Source organism: Hipposideros armiger, unplaced genomic scaffold (assembly GCF_001890085.2).
Source record: "Hipposideros armiger isolate ML-2016 unplaced genomic scaffold, ASM189008v1 scaffold_751, whole genome shotgun sequence".
Classification (NCBI taxonomy): domain Eukaryota; kingdom Metazoa; phylum Chordata; class Mammalia; order Chiroptera; family Hipposideridae; genus Hipposideros; species Hipposideros armiger.
Window position 1 is genome coordinate 509,843 of NW_017732101.1, and position 22,716 is coordinate 532,558.

The window sequence follows — 22,716 nt, forward strand, 5'->3', positions numbered from 1 at the left end:
TATAGCGAAGTATATTGGCTTGAAAAGATCATTTCTACATACAATACTGAATGTTCTGATTACATGTAATATAAAATCCTGTGCCTTTCAATTAAATTATCACAAATGTTCACTGTGTAAAATCTAGTAGCTATCAATAGCATTTGAATGATACTTACATCTCGTGAGTCAACAGCTGCATACATAATGTCCATCCAGCCTTTAAATGTGGCCTGTAAACAACATATTTTTGAATTCTGCATAAAAACCTAATCTAAGAATATGCCTTTTACCATATGAAAATCGATAGTTTCAGTACAAATGACTTTTGTGCAATATTATGAAATTTTATATGAAGAGATTGAAATGAATTGAATGAAGAAGTGAAATTGAAATAGAACAAGATTTTATCTAGAGTCAGGAACTCCTTTTCTTTGTTAGAAGATTTTCTATTTTTTTCTACAGTAAAATACAACCAAATTTATGAAACTCCCATCTCGGTCTCAAATCCTTTTTGTACCAAAAGGTAAGCTCTATTCCAACCTATGGCATGTTTACACACAACTCAGTTGTGTTTATTGATTAGGTAATATACTGTCAATTAAGCCAAAATTATTAAACATTACACATTTTGAAATCCACTCCATAAAATTTGCATTAACATACATAGTAGAACCATACTCCTTAGATGTTGGTACCATTATTAACTGGCTAATAATCCATACATTTAATTCATTACTACAATACATGTGTTATTACTTTAGTACACAAAATTGCTCCTTTGTCATTCATTGCTATAGAAAACCAAAAATGGTAATAGCACAATAGCCTTCAATAATGTAACAAAAACAAACAGGAAGCAGAAATATAAAATCACATTAAAACATACTAAAAACAGAATACTGGAGAAAATACATTATAAAATAACTGCAAAACACCTTCTTTACAGTCAAGTCAATAGTATAGGTGTTATCATCACCTAACTTTTGTACATTCAGATATTAATCATTCAAAGAACATGAGATAAATGATCTTATTTGAAACATTTTGAAAATGTTTTCAAAACAAAGTAGCCACTTACCACTTGAAGCAATGCGAGGTAGCCGGCACCAACATTATCAAAGTTTACTTTCACATTTTTCCACCGAGCTTGCTTGCCAAGAGCCTGACAATCGCTCAAATTGTTGACTTCACTAATTTCAAACATGTTACCCGTTGTTGTGTTAACACAGTGGTAGAACTTGCCAGCAAACAAATTCACACCCATGATGCTAAAGATCAGCCAGAAGATGAGACAAACCAACAGCACGTTCATGATGGAGGGAATTGCTCCAACAAGAGCATTCACAACCACCTGGAAGAGGACATGAGGATAAGGCAGCTTACACATTGTTAAATTGGAAAACATTTCTTTCATTTACTTAATACTAAAATGGGTGTGAAAAGAGTTAAATAAAAATATAGGTAGATGAGTCCCTTCCAATATTTTCTGGGACATACTTGATAAGGGAAAATAAACAATGACACAATAAAAGAGCTAAAGGATTTAAGGAAAGCAAAATATGTCAAAGTGTGAAAAGAAATAAACAAAACCTGATATAGTTAAGATGGAGTTAGAAAATGTTTTTATGCTGGGGGAAAAAAAGAAAAAAATGTATTAAATACCAACAGAAAAAATAATCATCATTCAGCAATACATTTTAATTTTCAAGAGTGTTAATGAGTGATTGATAATTTGAAAGTGTGGCTAAAAAAGCTATTTGCAATAAGCAAAGTATTAATGCATTAAATCTGTATCTGAAAACTGAGTTAACTTTTCATGGCTATGAAGAATAAGATTAGGAATTTACAGGGTCCTTTTTTCCCTATTGGTAAATCCCAATTTAAAAAAGTATATTATTAAATTAGCAATTTATCTCTGGACATAAAAGCACAGAATGTGTTCCCATTATTATTATTCCAAATCTCTTAAATGTTCACTTTGGGGCACGTGCTACTTCACCAGGCCAACCCAACTTCATGAAGGAGAAATTTAGTCTACTTTTCTCTTATTAAATTCAGAAGAGATTAAGATGTATTTTGAAATCTGTAAGGAGGTCAATAATATATTTTCTTATCTAATTTAATCTAGTTTATATTGGACTATTTTGTTAAGTGAAACTGTTGTTCTATTTTAAAATATCACAAATATTATTTTAGGAATCAACACCAAAAAATTTTAAATTGGTGTCAAAACCTAAAATCCAAAATTGTGAAAATCTCATATGCTACTTGGATTTCATTTCTTTTGCAAGTTAAGTCAAATATATTATGCTTAAGCCTGTTTTTTCTGCTACTAAAATTTGGTAAAATTACCTCCACAAGTTTTATCATAAAAAAATGCATAGTACATTTTACCATATTTTATAGCTAGAAAGTTAATTCTGCCAAATGACTGAATTAAAAAATGACAAACAGAATACTTTTCAGATTGGAGCAAATTTTATAAGATTTTTATGTTATTTAATTGCACTCTCCTCCTCAGAAAAGAATTCTTAATATGAAGCCATACAATCAGATGAGGGCTTAAGTAATGTAAGTAATGGTAAAAGTTTGGTGTGAAAAGAGCCTAAAATTGTGTAATAATTTAATAATTTTTATAAATTTTATCTTGTGATTTTCTTATCAAGTAGAAAAGAAATGAAATAATAACGTAAAACCAAGTATTTCCTTGCTTTCAAGTGCTTCTGAAAAGTCTGGAGAGTGGTTTCATTCTTCTTGGTGAGTGAGTCTCAAAGTCAAGGCTGAAATGTTTTTATTGCCCAAACAAATGACCTCTTAACATAAAGGCCCCATGACCTAGAAGAAATTCAATATCCGTGTGCATTTGCAAGCTGGATTAAACAAAGCTGGCCTTTGTGCTGCATAGTATTTTGAGAGGCGTGGCAAGTGGGTGTGTATGTAAGTATGTACTTTATGTTTAGATGCATACAATATACAGAAGGGGAGAGAGCTAGAAAGGAAAATACGAGTGCTATAGAAAAAGTGAACCTCATTCAGAATGCTCACTTAAAAGGGAGCTCTGTAAAACAAACCCCAGGGGCTGCCTGTAATCCTTAATTATCCTAACCCCTACTTTGTTTGCTTAGGATACATAGATTTTGTCAGAGGCTACAATTTGGTGGCGTTTTCTTGCACAACAACTATTTTTCTTACTGATATTAATTGAAGAAGTGAAAGCACACAAAACCCATTTTACCTTTCATTCATTACCAGTAATTTTTGAGGAACGAATCTACCTATTGAGGAAGAAAAGCTCCTCCTAAGATGAATGTCGGTAGTAAATAGTCATTTTAAAGTGTATAAGTAATGGAAACAAATAAATGGCAGCACACGGTTTGGGGATTTTGTGGAAACATCCTTGAGCTGCTCTCAAGAGACCTGGATTCTAGCCCTAGCTCTGCCACAGTTTTTGAGGATCTGTTTCAGTTTCATGAGGCTAGACTTAGCGATCTCTAAGATCCCTGGATAGAAACTTTGTAATTCTATTAAATAAATTTCAAAAGAGTATGGCACATCTCTGTATTTAAGTTATGACCTACATTTAATTTTGACATGAATCACTGGAGAGGTTCTACCCTTCTTACCCTCATGCCTTCAAACCGTGATAAAGCTCTTAGAGGTCTTAAAGCCCTCAGTGTCCGGAGAGATTTGATGGCACCAAGTTCTGAGTAGCCGAGAGCATTGGCTACCAAGCTAACCAAAGAAACCTACGAAAGAAAAAAAAAAATACTCATTAGTCCACCAAGAAATAAGCTGCTGACTTTAGTGACAACCATATAAAACTTCAGACATGTCTTGGCAGCCTTTATCTTCCACATAGTGGGATCATTTTATATTGCCAGCCTCATCTCATATTATTAATTTTCTTACCAGTGAAACTGAGTCCTTGACCATTTTTATAAACATTTGTAAATGCCTCCAGTTAGATATTTCACCCATGGAACCCTGTTAAACTTGTGCATATATATCACGGGTGATTCAGGATTTGGTTCAAAAGCCATAGATCTATACTTAATGTTGTCATTTAGAAATCATGTTTCTCTCCCGAATTTATGTAGTCTTTGCTATGTGTACTGGAAGCATTTACCATGTAGTAGTCAATTAGTTAGATATCTTTTCTTCCCTTCCAGGCCACATAAACTTTTCATGGGCTGAGATGAAATGTTCTTCTCTTAATGTGCCTAATACTGTCTGGTTGAATATGCTTTAGTCAATATGTGTTGCATAAATAAACAAAAGGGGAAACATTACCTGGAAAAACATTTCATCAGACCATAGTCTGCTTTCATAATCATAGAGAAGTTTTTACCCAAACGACTGGACTTATGATTTAGAATATGCACCTCTCATGCAGGGTGATAACACATCTTTCTAATATTTACACGTATGTTAAATATTATTTAAATATATGAAAGATTAAAGAAGACATCTTTTTTTGGTAGAAGAGACTTTCTCTGCTTTGATTTGCTTTCAACATGACATTTATTGAAAATTTACTATGCGCTCGGTTCTGTTCTAAGTGCCTTACATGTATAAATCTCAAGAATTAGGGCCGGCCGAGTGGCGCGATGGTTAAGAGCTGGCTTGGGATGCCAGAGGGCCCTGGTTCAGATCCCACATATGAGGGCCAGTGACACTGCCCTCCAAGCTAAGATGCTGAACAGCAGCTCAACCTGGAGCTGGGCTGCTGTGAGTTGCCGGCAACGGCGTAGACTGCAGCCCCTGCTGCAGTGGGTTGCCATGGGCTACCGTGTGTAGCCAGCAGCCAATGTGAGTGGCCAGCAGCCGCTGTGAGTGGCCGTCCAGAAGCCGGCAACTGATCTGCCTCTCCCGGGAAGAGCGCAATGATGGTGCCAACTTGGGCCAGTGAAGCAACATCCTCCACAACTAGACTGAAGAACAAAAAGACAGCAACTTGTTGTTCCCCTTCCCCCAATTCCCCAGCACTGTTCCCATCCCCCAATTCCCCAATTAAAATCTTAAAAAAAAAAAAAAGAATTAGGTACTATTACTCATGACTTTTTACTAGTGAGGAAGTTGAGTTGCCTTCCCCACCCTCCTGCCCCCATTATCTTCCCACCTCCAAAAGCAAAGAGATGGATTTGAGGCTTGAACCCAAGTTATCTGACTTCAAAACCATATCTTAACATTTTGCATCCATTATCAAAAATGTGTTCTTCATCTGAGGAATACAGAAAATGACTTGAGTGATTTTCTTCTCAGTGCTTTCCTTGATGCATAGGAAAGAAATTAGTTCATTACATCCACTGGGTAGCTTAAGGGCATTAAGGCTTAGTTTCTTGTGAAAAGGGCCATTGAAAATGGATCCAAATGAATCCCCTCAATAATCTTGTGAGGTCAGATGAAAACAATGATCTGACCAAGAACACCATGTATAAGAGGAGACACCAAAACCAGAACCAAGACTTTCAAGGCAAATGGAGACACTGTCCACTCATTGTTTAATTTAGCATACATCTCTCAAAATTGAACAGAAAAATAAATGACTGGAAGTTAAACTTGAGTAGTGGCAGGATAATTTATTGAGCTATTCATTTCTGTCTAGTATTTGCTGCTACAGAAGACTGGAAAGATGGGAGAGGTTATTAAAGAATGCACAGGCTTTTATATTCTGGGCTCCTTTGCCTCAAGAGGCATTAACAGCTTCTTTATATTTCTGGAGCTGCTTTCTGAAGACTTCCCTCATTCTCCCAACCAAGTCCTTTGTTTAAAGGTAAATGGCTGCAAATTTATCAAGACCTTAAAGTAAGGAAGCTCATGCTTTGAAAAGGGAGAAGAAAAAGAGGTTAATAGCCAGAACCAGAAGGTACTGGAAGGATAGGAAATTGTGGGTTCAAAGGCTGGGAGGTACCACTTGCATATAATCATCCCACAGTGGGGTGTTTCTGTGTGTTTCTAGAAAACCTGGGCATTGGTTAATTGGCCTTCTTTTAATGAACTTCATGTTATTTTGTGTAGCATAAAAACTCATTTTATTGAGTTAACTATTGTGAAAAAATTAATATGCTTTAGAGGCAATTTTGAAATAAGTAGTTTAGATTTGCAATATACTTAAATTTTGAAGATAATGTCCTATATTGGTAGGGTGCTTTGCAACTTACAGTGATCTTTTTCACTTATTGTCTTTGTCTCAGAGTAGTCAAATGACTAGTCACTTGTCCAAGAAAAGGTAGAAAGGGGCAAGCTCATCACTAGAAGTTAGGTCTTCAGTTTTGAAGTTCAGTGTTTTCCACCTCAGCAACTTTGTCCCCAACCTTTCAGTACATAGTGTTTTAATCTTCATCACTTTTGTGATGAAAGCACATGAAAGGCACACTTGCTAATATATACAAACTATCACAGAAACCTTTTCCCAAAACCTGAATTTTTAGTACAAATTTACATGATTCTTGAGGCCTCACTACACAGCAAATACTACTGTTTGAAACTGTCTGTGACAGATGTTACAGAGGTGCTTTGGTTGTCATCTACATTTTTCAACATTTCTATAACAGCTGAGACTGATTAGAAAAAGAATAAAGCAGAAGGGATTTATGGATCTGAAGAAGACTCCAGAAATCCTGTGACTGGTTAATGAACAAAGTAATATGAATTTATTTCCCTTAAAAATGGCTAAAGATGATATTTAAGTTCAATATAAACAATTAAAAGATTAAAACTATATGATCACCTCCATATATTCAGGTAATACATTTTAATCCCAAAGTTTGCATAATTTTTGATGGTAAAATCAAAAAGCATATCCATTAAAATCAGAAATAAAAGAATATGCCCACTAGTAACTTAACACTTTCTGGAAAAAGAAATAAGAGCTATCAGAGTTTTTAAAAATGGAAGACGTCATTATTTGCAGATATATTATTGTTGACCTCAAAAGAAAACCTAGGGAATAAAATGAAAACTATTATAAACAACAATATCATTTCACTATTTTAAGTACAATATTTTTTTGTTTTTACTATTTGTGTGTCTTTTGGAACTATACAAATGTTAAAATATTTTAAAAAAGAGTAAGATAATCTAATATATTATTTTAAGAAGAAGAACAATCAGAGTGGACAAATCCCACCTGATATTAAAAACAATTATAAATCGGGCCAGCCGAGTGGCTCAGTTGGTTAAGAGCTCGCTCAAGAGTTTGAGCTCTGAGCAACAGTGGTTCAATTCCCGGCCCGAGCTGAGCAGCTGCTGAATTGCCAACAGGTGTCAGGATGGCTCAGCTTAAAAAAAAAAAAAAGCAAAAAAACAATTATAAATCTGCAATAATTAAGTCTGTCATTTAGTAGACAAGAGAAATGAATGAATCATAGTAAATCATAGTAAATGTAAATTAGACCCAAGACATACTGAGATTTAGCATGTAAGTAAGGATAGCATTTTAAATGAGAGAGAAAAAGAACATCTAAAATGTGAAAACATTGTGAGGAAAATAATATTGGAGCTGAACCTTACTCCTTACACTAAAATAAGTTCTAGACTGATCAAAAATTAAAACCTTAAAAAAATTGGATGAAGAAACAAAACTCAAGTTATAAAACTGGAAGAAATAAAACATGAGAAAATATTTTAGTGGTAAAAAATAATAATCTTGAAGGGAGTTTTGATGAGCATGAGAAAAACTAAGAAGAAAAAGAAGACTGATAAATTTGACTAAATGAATATGAAAAATTCCAAGGTAACAAAGAAACAAAGACAAAAACTCTAATAAGAAAAATAGTTATACCACTTGTGACAAAACAGCAAATTTCCTTAGTATAAGAACTCCTACAAATCAGTGACAAAAATGTCAGTAACCAAAACATACAGATTTCGTCCAAATTTTCCTCTATTCTGCTTGAACAATACATTTATTTAAGCTCCCTATTGAAACTCAACTAGCAGGAAAGCAAAGGAGTGCAAACAGAGAAGGTGGGAAAAGACGACAAATTCTCGACTATGGAGAGCACAAGAATGACTGCTCCCTCAGCGGAGCAGAAGCAGCAGAAACTCAAGAAGTCAAACTGCTCCAATGAACTGTCTTAAGGCTCTGGACCTGGAGTCACCAGATTCCCCTAAAACAGGGGTAACAGATGGCACTGAAAACAGAATTGGTTGGAAGTCTCTAAAGAGGAAAGGTGAGCACTTTTGAGTCCCATCATCCACCTCTCTCCAGGCTGGCAGGAGAGCAGAATGGAATAGCACACCTCACAGCTTGCAGAGTAAAATTTATATCTGCTACAGAAGTCAGAACACAGAAATAATAATCCACGTTGTGAGACCTTTGAGACCCCAAAGGCCTCCTCAACGCATCATGCAACTGAGGGTTTTCCATTAACTGTACCGTAGGGTTTAAATAGCATGTGGAATAACTTTGTATTTCTTCAAGCAAGAGCACCTAAACCTTCAGATTGCTAGGTGCACACCTCCCCCCTCCCACTCTAGAACAGTCCCCTTTTCAATCTGCTAGGCAGCTTCTAAAATGGGGCTCAGGTAATGGTGAGGACCAGGTGCAAAGCTGCCATGGAAGTGGTGGCAAAGGGCTGTTGGTGATGACAGGAGGTTGGGGATACTGGACATGGTGGGGTTTAGCCAGCTGGGATGGGTAAGGTTTATGGCAGGAAGGAAGTGAGGGATATTCCATGTCTGAGGTGCATAGAACAGTTTCTATGTAATGTCAATCAGGAAGGAGAGTTCATCAAAGGGAGCTTGTAACTCAGGGGCTGCCTCTTGGCCTTTCACATGCTTCTACTTCTATCTTAGGCTTTTACAGTTTCTTTGTCTTGAACTTGGTACATGATTAGAAAATTCATCACGCTCATAATCTATATAAAAGCAAACATCTCGGTCATTATGCCATGTGTGTGTGTGTGTGTGTGTGTGTGTGTGTGTGTGTGTTTGTGTGTGGCAGTGGGAAGCTGAAGATAATCTAAGTGTTCATCCCTTGGGGGATGAATGAGTAAATTCTGATGGTACATCACCATGGACAACTGTGTGGTACACAGCACCATGGGGTCCACAGCAATTTCATTTAAATATTACAAACACCAGTTTTTTAAAAATGGGGACTTTCAACCAGGTATTTGTTTTTTTTGCTTGTTTGTTTGTTTGTTTGTTTGTTTTAGCTGAGCCATCCTGCCACCTGTTGGCAGCTCAGCGGCAGCTCAGCTTGGGCCGGGAATTGAACCGGCGACCTTGTTGCTCAGAGCTCACACTCTTGAGAGAGCTCATTACCAACTAAGCCACTTAGCCAGCCTCAACCAGGTATTTCTAAGTTTACTTCCTTGTCTGGAATTCTGCAATTCAGTAATTTCAAGATGATTAAAGCAAAAAAATACTATATGTTATTTATGCTGAAAAGACAAATCACAGTTTTTTTTATTTATGGATGCATCATCTTTAATCAAATACACTGCTGGAAAATGCTCCTGTTTATGGGATATGTAATTATGAATCTATCCTGAGGTATAATTATTTTTTTTCTGGGAAAATAGGAATTGTTTTTGACACTTTACATAATGAACATATGTTAGTCACTTAACAGCTAAGTAACTACTCTGTGCCTCAATTTCCTCATCTACACAATCGGGATCATAACAGTAGATGCCTCGGTGGTTGTGAAGATTAAATTAACTAAGGCAAAGGCTAGTTATTAATGTTATACATGAGAATCCTTATCTGCCTGTACTGTCACAGTTTAGAATCCTAGCTGATGAATTGGTATGGTGTCCCATAGGATGGCCTTTTAAGAAGAGAAAGAGCCATGGGGATTTTTCTAAGGGAAGCATTTGACAATGTTATAACTGGAGGCAGGGAGAACCCTTAGTAAGCCATTGCTTGGTTCAATTAGTCATAATGGTGTTTGTATTGAAGAGGAGAGTCCAGACCCCAATTCACTTTTTAGTTGGTAACATGGAGAATTTGCTGTCTGAGTGGTTGTGAGTAGTGATAGAGAAGAAAAAGCCTGAAAATGACATTTGGTTTAGCTTCGTAGATATACCACCATCAGACTAAACAGATAATTAGGAAGAAATGCATGATTGGAAGGGAAAGACAGTGAACGTGCTCAGACAGGAGGAGTATCTAGTAAGTATTACCTAGGAAGCATTTAGAAATATGAGTTGGAATTTCAGGAAAGACCAGAATTAAAGACTTAAAACCTCTTTGTCCTAAAAGTCATGATCTTTTCAGACAAGAAAATAAATAAAAGGCATCCAAATTGGAAAGGAAGAAGTAAAACTGTCATTTGCAGATGACATGATACTATTATATATACACGGTCAGACAATTAAGTTTGCGAACTCATCTTAGAAAAACTGCTACATACCTCATTGCTGAATATCACTAAGGTCACTTTCGAAGTACTCTCCTTGGGAAGCTAAGCACCAATGCCAGCACCTAGTCCACCCTTCAAAGCAATTTTGGAACTCTTTTTCTGCAATGGCCATCAGAGCTGTTGTCATATTACCCTTGATGTCCTGAATGTCATCAAAATGTCTTCCTTTCAATATTTCCTTTATCTTTGGGTAAAGAAAGAAGTCATTGGGGGCCAGATCAGGTGAGTAGGAGGGTGTTCCAATACAGTTATTTGTTTACTGGCTAAAAACTCACTCCCTCACAGACAGTGCCATGTGAGCTGTTGCATCGTCGTGATGCAAAATTGTTGATGAAAAGTTCAGGACATCTAACTTTTTTACACAGCCTATTCAGCACTTCCAAATAGTAAACTTGGTTAACTGTTTATCCAGTTGGTACAAATTCATAATGAACAATCCCTTTGATATCAAAAAAGGTTAGCAACATTGTTGCAACAAGTTTGCTAACTTAATTGTCAGACCTTGTATATAGACAACCCTAAAGAGTCCACCAAAAAAAGTATTAGAACTAATAAATGAATTCAGTAAAGTATCAGGATACAAAATTAATATTCAGAAATCGGTTGCATTTTTTATAAACCAATAATAAACTGTCAGAAGGAGAATTTAAGAACACAATTCCATTTACAATTGCATAAAAAAAATACCTAGGAATAAATTTAAACAAAGAGGTAAAAGTCCTGTACTAAGAAAACTATAAGACACTGAAGAAAGAAATTAAAGAAGATACAAATGGAAGCACACACTGTGCTCATGGATTGGAAGAATTAACATCATTAAAATGTTCACACTACTCAAAGTAATCTATAGATTCAGTGCAATCCCTATCAAAAATACCGAACCAGAACAAATAATCTTAAAATTTATATGGAGCCATAAAAGACCCTGAATTGCCACAGCAATCTTGAGAAAGAAGAACAAAGTGAGAGGTATCATGCTACCTGACATCAAATCATACTACAAGGTTATAGTAATCAAAACATCATGGTACTGGCATAGAAGCAACACATAGATTAATGGAACAGAATAGAGAGCCCAGAAATAACACCTATATGGTCATTTAAACTATGACAAAGGAGGCAGGAACATACAGTGGGGTAAAGACAGTCTATTCAGTAAATGGTATTGGGAAAACTGGACAGATACACGTCTATATCAGGTGTCTAAGGATATAAACATGATACAAGACCTCTGCTCTTGAGAGGTTTTTTGCAATATATTCATATCTTCTATATGGGTTAAATACATGGAAATACTAAAAGTGCAATGTAGTATTTAAGTGAATGTAAATTTCAGTAAATGTAAATATTCAGTAAATTTCAGTTTTCTGAGAACTATCACATTTGTAAATGCTCTTTATACATGACAAAATCCTTTTGAAACAGAGAAGATTCCTAAATGTGTTTAGTGTTCCATCATTTCAGGGGGGAGCTAGAGATTATAAATGCTAAATCTTAAAGCCAATTTGGAAAAAAATAATACCATATTTGTACCAATTAGATAAATCAGTGGCATAAAGGAGCACTGAATTGAGAATTAGGAAATTTGTACACTATTCTTAGCTTTGTTACAAAGTAATTGTGCTATTTTTGCATAATTCTTTAAACTGAGGCTTCAATTTAGAATAAACTCTTTAGAAAATTATCTAGAATAAATGCTAGATATTCTTTAAGATCCATTCCAGCTGTAGAATATGAGAATATTAAACTTCCCTTTATGGGTAGCTTTTGAGGATAATGTTGAAATTCATCTCTATTATTCATTGAAGACCAGCCATAGGAATTGGAAGTCATTTGTGGTCTATTAAAAGTGACATGGCAGCAGATTTCTTCTCACTTCAGAGTTAAACACATTTTGGTTATAGAATAATGAGTATGTATGTGTGGGAGAAAGGGGAGTAGAATTTAGGTAGACCCACACTTGTCAGAAATGATAAAAAGAATAAATGGATGCATACCACAATCATTGATTCATACTGGCAAGTGTTCAAGCTGAAAATAAAGTGCTTTATGATTGCTAGGAAACAGCTACAAGTACTTAAAGCACCTTGTTTTGTTGGGAGGCTGGGAGGCCTTGTATCACAGACTACAAAGAACCAGGTGACTGTCATTTTATTCCAGTGCCTCTAAATCGCTAGGAATAAAAAAAGGCTGCGGGTCAAACAGATCCCATTATTGGCAGCATTCCCATGACGACTCACCCAGGGTATTGGATTCAGAGCAGGGCTCCTACACCTAGCTCTCTGTATGGTAAATATCTGATTAGCTACTGGGCTAACTACTGATTTAAGAATAGAAGTGCATTTTATTGTCTGTGGGGATGTGGCTGAATGAATACAGGATAGGTTATTTTAACACCATTTAATAACATGTACTCTACTAAGGGATTAAAGAGCAATTCTCACAATTTCTGCCCTCAAATCTGTCTTGATTTTACTTCTTTGATATATTTTTTTTATTGAACTGTTAATAAATGCTTAGATCTGTCAATTAACACCAATTTGCTCTTTTGGCTATTTCTTAACTTGAGGTCCTTTCAGAAACATAAGAGCTGTCTGCTTGTGACATAAAACTGCTCTTTCTGTGTTTTCTCTTACCACTGTCCACATTTTTAGGACCTCTTCTGTTTTCCATGAGGCTGTTCTCATTTTTGCATTTATTATGTGTTTTTAAAAAGATAATTGCATAATTGTGTCAGCATTAATGAAACTAGGTTCTCAAAAGTCAAGGTCTTAATTAGAAAAGTATATGAAATGTCAAATTTGCCTCTTAAAAATAATTTTATTAAAATCACTCAGTGTACTTACATCGACGATCAAGAAATCTAGCCAGCACCAGGCGTTAGTGAAGTATGTTTGAAATCCATAAGCTACCCATTTGAGAAGCATTTCCAGGATGAATATATAAGTAAAGACTTTGTCCGCATATTCTAGCATAGTTTTGATAGTCTTTCGCTGTTCAATGTATATATCCTCAAATGCCTGTGAATGAAGAATGCTTTTATTTTAATTGAATGGCTTGTCTCCCCCAAATACTTGATAAAATTCTTAATATAATACTGATCACAAAGCAATGATTTGATAAATATTAGCTAATATCAGACAAGCATTGAACATCAGACACAATTTAAAGACTAAAACTAATGGAAAGTGTTGTTAAAGAAATGTCAGTATCTTTGCCGATTTGGTATGTACTTTTCCCCCTGCCTCTCACTCCCAAACCTCTATTTCAATTATGGCTACAAAAACATGCTTTGAGAGAAGTAATATAAACTCAGAAAATAACCAGTAGTTTTGTTAATGAGGGAGAGACTTTGCCTGTTCCAACATAACCTCGAGTGATTCTCTGAATGATCTGGCTTGTATTGAAAGCATAAACTGATTAGACATAAAGAAAACAAGACGCACTTTTAGTCCACAAATGCTAATATGATTATTAGGGAGAACTGGATGGTATTTGACATGGAAGTTAACATAGTTACAGAATGTCTCTGTAAGTGGTTTTCAAACATCTGTTAGATAAACACCAGATGAGAAATTCCATCTGGCTCTTCATAGTCCTGATTTATCCTGTACTGAATTTTGCATAAACCCTGCTTCCCAAGGGCTGCAAGGCACAGGTACACCTCGTCTTTTGCTCCTTAAACTCAGTGTATGCCTCTGGCATTTTTGGAGAATACGCTATTTTACTAGAACCTGATTCTTGCCAATATGCGTTTCACTTACCAGAGCACCACTACTAAGAAGGATCATGAAGACAATGAAAGTCTCAAACCAGTTGTGCTCAACAATGCTGTAGCAGGTTTTCCGAAGGTTCCACCACACCTTTCCTTTGCCTTCTTCTATACTTACTTGACAGAATGGAAACTTTTTAATACATCCTGAAAGATCAGATTAAATATAATAAATTAGAAAAATCTATTTTACCCATAGTTAGGGAAAAATAAACTTCATTGCTGCCTCCCCACCTCAGGCGTAGATCATCATTTAATAGGGTAACTTGTTTCTACATTCTCTCGTCATCCTCAGCATCCCTTCTGTATAATGAATCAATCTCAGACTCAGCTATTCAACCAGCTCTCTAGAATGCAAGGAATTACTTTACCAAGAGTTGCTTGAGTATAAATGGCTTCAGCCTTTAATACTAGGTAGGATCTCGTTTGCCTCGAGGTCACTGATGGAAATAGGGTCCAAGAACACATCACAGGTTTGGGGAAAAACTACACGTTCAAATTGTTTATTCATTTTTTGATGTGATCCTGGATTTTTATTCCCTCCCTTTCACACACAGAACGTCCCCATCTTCCCAGGCATCAGCCACTGTCAGTTTCCCCAAGCTAATTTACGTTCAGCCTCAGAGCTGTTTGTAGTCACACCTGTGACTCGTTTTGTCAGTCAGTATCTCTATTCCTTTGTCTTCCCCATCTTTGCTTTCATGATATTTCTAACTTCCATCCACTCTAACTCTGATCTTCTACTCATCAGATTAAATCCAATCACATCAAATCAGCAAATCTTTATTGATTTGTATGCAAGACACTATACTGGTCACTGAGAGAACTACTGTTCTCCCTGCCACATTCATCCCCAAGCAGCTCTGGTCCCAGCACAAATTAACCACATTTGTTACTGTAAGGGATGTGGTGTAATTATTGTGGTATCTACAATATAAATCAGATCACTGCACTGACAATGAGGTCTGAAGTGACTGCTGTTCTAGAACGCCATTTATCTCATAGTATTCTCCACATTTTGGAGAACTGAAAACCAAACAAAAAAAGACATGCCAATTCATCTTAATTGTGCCAGCACAGTCACTGCTACAGTATAATCTGGAAATAGAGATAAATTCACATTTTGGAAGAAAAGAGAAAAACAAAGATAAACATGCCTTCACCATTTCTTTGAAATACTTTTGTCAAGTGAGGTATAGTCAGTCAGTCTCTGTAAGAAAAGGGGGGGGATTACATTTAATCGTATTAGAGCTTGTTTACCTTCAGTAAAACAAGCTTCTGGTTTAAGGTCTTCCTCCGGTTCAGTTTCAGCCTGTTCACCTTCTCGAGGTGGGGCAACATCAACTGTGCTTCCTTCCGATGAGCTGGTTGCATTTAATTTCTGGAAACAAAACCCCATTGCAAAGATGTAATTTTTCTTCCCTTTTATTCAGTTAATTTGGAAGAAATGCTCTGTCATAGTGTGAAAAAATGGTAGTGATAGCATTTGATTCTATTAACATTACTGATAATTATGCATAATAATTTAACATAACTAAAGCCCTACTGTTCAAAACAATGTAACTACTGACCTGTTTCAGATAAAAAAAAAATTTAGACAGCTTTCAATGTGGATGATTTGGAAAGGATGGACTGTACGGATTAACTGTTCTATGATCTCTGTTTATATATGAATGTCATATGCAAACAATTTAATACATTAAGAACTCAGGCCAAATCAAGAATAGTTTGATAAAGTTTGGAATGCTGACATCCATTACTAATTATATTAATTAAAATGCATCATATCAAATTGCAATTTCCACCTCTTCCAATGGAAATTTTCAGAGAGCAAAGAACATTACCAATTGTCTGTAACTACTGTCCATGTTTCTGTAATTTTAGAAAGGAAGAATGGATCATTAACATTACTCACAGTCATTATACTTCAATTTTGAGCTATATTTTTCTCTGGCTTACATAATTTTCTTCTTACTTTACTAGCAGAAAAATGATGGATCTCCCTCTCTTTCCCTCACTTTCTTTCTCCCTCTCTGAATTGCTTAAATGGATTCAATACTTGCCAAAGAATTCTAAATGGAAATTTCTTCATAACTGGCATTGTCCAGAATCTGGATTGACTTATTAGGAGCACATTCTTAATTCAACATGTGATCAGGCTGTGAATTTTTCCATTAAATAAATCATTGTGACATGCCACAGGACTAGGAACAGCCACTTTAATGTTACAAGAATAAATGTCTAATAAGTACTCTGAGAACACTCGGGAAGACATTATGGATGTACCATGTTTTGTGAAACCAGGTGCAAAGAAATGACATACACCAGAACCTAGGAAATGTAAAGCTTTTAGAATGAAAGAACAGCACATAGACATGTTAATGGTTTCAAAGCCTCAATTAACTTTAGTAGCCAAGTGGTAAGGCCACTCTGCTTCTGAAAGAGTTAATGTGTTATTGACAAATGCCTAAATGACTCCCTAAAGATATGTCATATTGGAGGAAATTTGGCTCAAAGTTCTTGATTTATTGAAATCATAATGCAAATGTAGTTTAATATTTTATAATGTGAACTAATTGAAGAGTGGTATCCAGATGATACTTTCTGTGATGCTACTTTGAGGGTGAGGTTAACCAGGTGCAACTAAATATATTATAAAAATTACTTTAAGTCAAAATATAATTCTATATAAAATGCCTCCTAGTGTGGAGTATGGTACAGGTAGAAGCTAGCCATCATTTTTGGCTGATGGTTCATAGGATGATTATAGTACAAGAATTTACCATTAAATTCCTCTAATTTTTGGAGAGGTGAAGCGTCAAGACATATTTTCTTCTCCCAGGATTTTTTTTTGCTTCTTATACCCAGGATATCTTTATTCTTTTAAGAAAATCCCAAGAAAGCTATTACTGGATAGAATTGCAGCAGCTCCTTGTATTACGAAGAAAATACTGGATCATTGTTTCCACGCAGCAACTAACTCCTTCCAATTTCACTTTTTGTTCAATGGGTTGAACACCATGGCATTTAATGAGTGGCAGCAATAATATCATAATTGCATAATATGATAATATCATAAGTGCATATATAAAAACAGTAAGAAACCATTTTTTTTATATTAGTTTTTAAAAATTTCATGTTTTCCCTCTTGGCCAACCCAAGCTTGGTAATTTCTTTTGATTCTGGTCATGGTCCACCTCCAGCATGAATCCTTTCTTTCACGCATGGTTTCTCCACACTAAATTTTATAGACATTTAGTCTATTATACTTGTTTGTTTTGAATATTTATGATAAATACTCTCATAAATAAATATATATATATATATGAATTATATATGTACATACTTATATATTTATGTACATATACATAAACATATATACCAAAAATGTTACACACGCACACACATATATATACACCAGAAGCATAGAATAGACACTAGTGTTGTTGAGTTTATGAAGAGTGAATAAATGAATGATTACATTTTTGTATTACTCTTACAGAGAGAATAATAGTATTTAGATAATTTCATCTCTCCATTTTGATATATAACTCAATCATGGCCTATCAGAAATCTACTTAATGTATTAGAAAATGCATTTTCATAATGAATAGGAATTATTTAATTAATAATATTTTAGTAATAAAAACACATGATATTTCCAAAATGTTTCTCTAAAAGTTTGGCAGACAATTAAAAAATTCTGACTACTTTATCAGATTTGACAAAGAAATCTGAGAGAAGAAATTAAGAAGTATACATGTATATACACACACAAAAATACACACATAATTTTCCATTTGAAAACTTTAGAAAATATACTCACCCTTCACTTCTCATTTTACCACTGCTGATATAATTGTGAGACGTTTATTGTTTTGCATTGTAGTTATCTGCCATATATTATATAGGTGTCTTATATTTAAATACAAATATTTAAAGCAAACACTTCACAGCATAAGTAATAGTAACTGCTAATCTGAATGACAACTGGATCTACTGTTTACTAAGTATTGATCTCTGTTTATATTTTTGTATTGATACTGTCTTTAGATTATAAATATTGGTGAATGTGGTTAACATGTTTGGATATAAATAATGTTAGTTTTCCAAATGATGCATTCAAAAATCGTAACATAGAGAGGGTCAGTAGTGAATTAGTTCACCTCTATCTGCCTGGCATTATGAGTCATAACATATCTTTTGAACACAAACAAGGAAAAAATTCTGCATGTCTTCTCTTCTCAAACAAGCAAAACCCATTTTACATGGAGAATTGCTTCACTGTTATCCAGGAGTTTTTCTGATTGTAAGGATAAGTTCTTTAAAGTTACGCTCTGGAAAGCTCCTTACGGAATGTTCAGACAGACTTGTAGACCCTCATGCACCAAAGCTTAAAAGATTGTAGTGTTCATTTTATGAAAAAATCATTTTGTGGGAGGCTCCTTTCCCTATTCCATAAAGTTAATTTGTCCTAAATGGAAGAATCAAGCTTATTCATAGTATAATATTTGGCCTATATGAAGATAGGCCACAAATTTGTCATAGAAAAACATGTACATTTTATTCTATGAAGTTATAAAAATGTCGTATCAACTACATAAATTTTAAAAGTTGTACATTTACTTACATGTATAAATTAAAGTTTAGGCTGTCATTAAATTATAACAACATCAATTATGATATACTTCCTGATATGCTTTGGATACATAAAGAATTTTACTGCTGTATTTTTAAACCATTAATTTATACCCTAGAAAACTACTTAAGCATTTAAAATTTTATATATTGATATAATGCTATCTACATAATCTAAACACTTTGGCATTCATAAGATGGTAGAGGGCAGTTTGTGAAACATTTTATCATAGCCATACCAAAATAACTTATTTAAGAGCATGTAGCTGATGTTAAAGCAAGTGACTGATGATAAATACAGAGAATAACTTACTTCTTTATATTGCCATAGCTGTGATATGAAAATGATATAAAAAAAAAAAGGAAAGAAACCTGAAACAAAATTTTCCACATTAAGGAACTTGATGACTATACTAAATAACTAAAGTTAATACTTGTTCTAAAGTAGTTAGAAAAATATAATTAGGTAATAGGCATAACAATAGAAAGCTTCCATATAAAGCCGCATAGTACAAGCTCAGACTTGCTTCCTTGTACTATTTTCTCCCTACCCCTCCAATATTTTATGGCACGTAAGGTTAGATTCTTCCATCCCTTGTAGAAACTACTGCATCTACAGAGGGATGATGATTTATGCTCTACAGATGCACACTGGAAAGCAGGTTTTAAGATGCAACATTCCCCAGGCCTAATTCAGCCGCAAAAACATGCCTGGCTGCAGCAGAAGCCCGGCGCAAACTGTGGAAGCCGCACGCTGATCCCAGAGCCATGTCCTCAGAGACATGGGACCTGATTGCCAAGTGTTCAGGAAGGGTAACCGCAAATACCACTCGTCAGAAATGACAGAATCAGCGCCCTGAAAGGCCATGAGATCATGTTTTCCCCCCTAATAGCATGAACTTACATAGAAATTCCCCTTTATGATGAATATTACTCTTGATTTTCATCCAATTAAATAATGCAATTGAATGTTCAGAGATAGAAGAGAATGTTAGCAACTGGCCTACTTCCACTGAAATGCGCTCACATTTCATTTATTTTCAATCAGCTATCAAATGTTTGACTCTCACAAACTGTTGTATGATTCAAGAGGCAAAAATAAAAGATTCAGCCATTACAGATTGCCTTTAAAATCTAGCCATTGATCTCAAAACTTCTGGGTTTTGTCTTGCAAGTAGAAGAGGAAAATATTTTGTGCTATGTATGTATGGCCAAATATATATATACTAGGGCCTTAGTCTGATCTTTTGGATATACATATCCATACCTTGACTTATGATGTGTCACTTGAAGGTCTTGTAGCCACACAGTGAGGCCACTGGGCTTCTTGTCCAAAGCAGGAAGAATACAACTAAAACCAACAGTTCTTTTTTCTAGACCACCTATCGAATGGTTAAAAATATAAACCACCTCTGTTTGGTTTGACCTAGAAATATTTTAAATGTGCAACACCTCTGGTGCTCCTTTTATTTTAAAATAGTCGTAATAAGAACATAATATATGAAACTGAAAATAATCATGTGGTCAATGGAGAGTAAGATAAAGGGGCATCAAGAAGGCAAAAGAAAAAACTGGTTTATCTTGAGAAGATACACAAAAATTGCCACCTAAACCAGCCTTAACTGAATATTATTTCAGCAGAAGGACACTAGAGCACCAAAATAGTTCTCTGCAGGTTTAGAAAGGTCTAAAATGACCATTCACTCACACTTCTGTGCCTCTCTAAGAGTTGCCTCACATTTAGTTTCATGAAGAGCATGACTAAAAAATTATTGCTAAGTAAAAAATTACATAAATCACCAGGGACTGTATCTTTTTTCATTAAGAATTTTATTTCTGAATTTATTGCATTCTATTAATTCTCTGTTGACCCTAAAGAAGATGAGAGTATGTGTAAATTAAACCTAGAGACAACCCCAAACTCTACTTATTCTTTTTCACCAAAAGCCTTGAAAACTGCTAATATTCATGAACTTTTCACTTTTGCCTTATAATTTCCCTCCCAGAACCTTCACTTAGGCTGAGATTCCAGTAAGCAATGATGTCAACAGAAGAAAGTTGAGTCAAGAGAATAAACTAAAGATTTAGTTAATCCACAAACCTACAGTAATTTTGGAAGATACCCTTTACTTCTCATAAAACTATAATTAATAACAATCAAAAGTAGGACATTTTCCAAGTCTCTTTTTCTGCCTGCTCAGTTTTGGGTAGAAAATTTAGAGACAATTAATGGAGACGAGGGAAATTTTTTAAAAAATGGATACACTAAACCAATTAATTAATGATCAAGGTGCAGTGAACTTTTCCTAACCCATATCATGATATTTTCCTTCTTTTAATTACTTTACAGTTATCACTTATGGGTTTTCAGACACATGACTTAACAACTTCCCTAAACCTTATGAAAATCCAAGATATGTGGTGCCCAAATGCATACAGACTGTGGCCCTTCATATCCTAAAATTTGTGATCACCCTACTCTTTTTTTTTTTTTTTTTAACAGAGCCTTTCCCCAAAACACATGAAAGCAAACATTTCCATCTGGAGTACATGAGTTGGATAGGTTGAAACTTATTTTCACAGATATGAATATAAAGGTGTAGTACTATCAAAAAACCCTGTGAGGCTCATTTTGGTAATACAGTCTACTTATAAGGGCTGAATCAACAACCAAAAAGTTGTGATCTTATTTTAATGAAATAAAAGCAGAGAAATAAAAACAAAAAAATGCATGCTCTCAAGTTCTTGACTATATGAACTTTTAACATTCCTATCATGTTTTAAAATATATATAAATCCTATGAGCATGCAATTATTGCTTTTAAAAGTCTAAACTGGAAAACTCATTAGCAGAATCAGATATGATGTTGGACTGCCCGTCTTGCCTGACCATGCTGTGATGTATCACACGACTCAGCAGAGAGCAGCTGGGATGTCTAGCACTTCCTTGCCATGGCAGGGGAAGGAACATAGCTGAACAGCATGCAGGCCAGTCAAAATTCATTTAGAAAGTGATTGTACATGTACAACTTGCTTGGGTAACCTGGGTAATAGTGGTGGCACGAGCCTCTGGCTGATTAAAAAACACCAGAGCTGCATTCTTGATGTCTCCAGCTTGATTTTACCCCTGTGAGAAGTAAGAATGGTAAGCAGTGAAAGTCACAGTATGATATTGCTAGACTGTGCTTTGGAATTCAACTTCAAATATGATTCTTAAGAGCATTTATTCTATATCCTTCGCCTAGGAAGACAATGAAATATTTTAAGAACTAAATTGTCAAAATCCATAGTTATATAAAAATTTCAATAAATCATGATTATGGAAATTTTAAATATATAAAAATAAACAAAATTCTGTTATATCTCGTCACAAGATTTGTATAATTCCAAGGTATTGCAAAATGAGAAGATCACTATTTTGAAATCCATAGCTTCAATTTTCTTACATTATTCCATGCAAAGCTTTATATTTGTTTCCATACCAGACTATTTATGTTAGTGGTCCATATGAATATATATAATATAATATAATATAATATAATATAATATAATATAAAATATATAATAACATCATATTTTTATCTCTAAAAAATTCTAGGAATCATTTCTTCCCAACTGTGCTACAGTCAGATATACTTTATTATTAAGATGAATGGAAGGAGTAGAGTTTTCAAATACCATCTACCATCTAAATTAATGATTAATGTACTGCCTATACTTAAAACAGAAATGTATTGGAAAAATGTTCCTTCCTTTTCCTTCCCTCCTTCCTTCCTTCCTTCTTTCCTTCCTTCCTTCCTTTTCTCCCTTTACTGTTAGAAATGTATCGCTATTCTGGGTTTAGCATGTGTGTTTTCTCACTTTGTCAGAAAAGAGAAAGGATATCCTGTCTCCAAAGCATGACTCAATTTTTTTTTTCTATTTGTGGTCAAAACACTAAGAAGTATAAATC

General features: G+C 34.8%; 1 protein-coding gene across 1 annotated transcript in view; it reads right to left on the bottom strand.

Annotated features, from left to right (window-relative positions):
* Positions 1 to 22,716, bottom strand: part of SCN3A (sodium voltage-gated channel alpha subunit 3) — a 112,172-nt gene that overhangs the window by 7,863 nt on the left and 81,593 nt on the right. Inside the window, exons 18-23 of the mRNA XM_019628147.1 lie at positions 15,387 to 15,507; positions 14,119 to 14,273; positions 13,201 to 13,374; positions 3,606 to 3,728; positions 1,061 to 1,333; positions 159 to 212 (exon numbers count right to left, since the gene is read on the bottom strand). Of these exons, the coding sequence (XP_019483692.1) occupies positions 159 to 212; positions 1,061 to 1,333; positions 3,606 to 3,728; positions 13,201 to 13,374; positions 14,119 to 14,273; positions 15,387 to 15,507 (900 nt within the window). The remainder of the gene's footprint in view (positions 1 to 158; positions 213 to 1,060; positions 1,334 to 3,605; positions 3,729 to 13,200; positions 13,375 to 14,118; positions 14,274 to 15,386; positions 15,508 to 22,716) is intronic.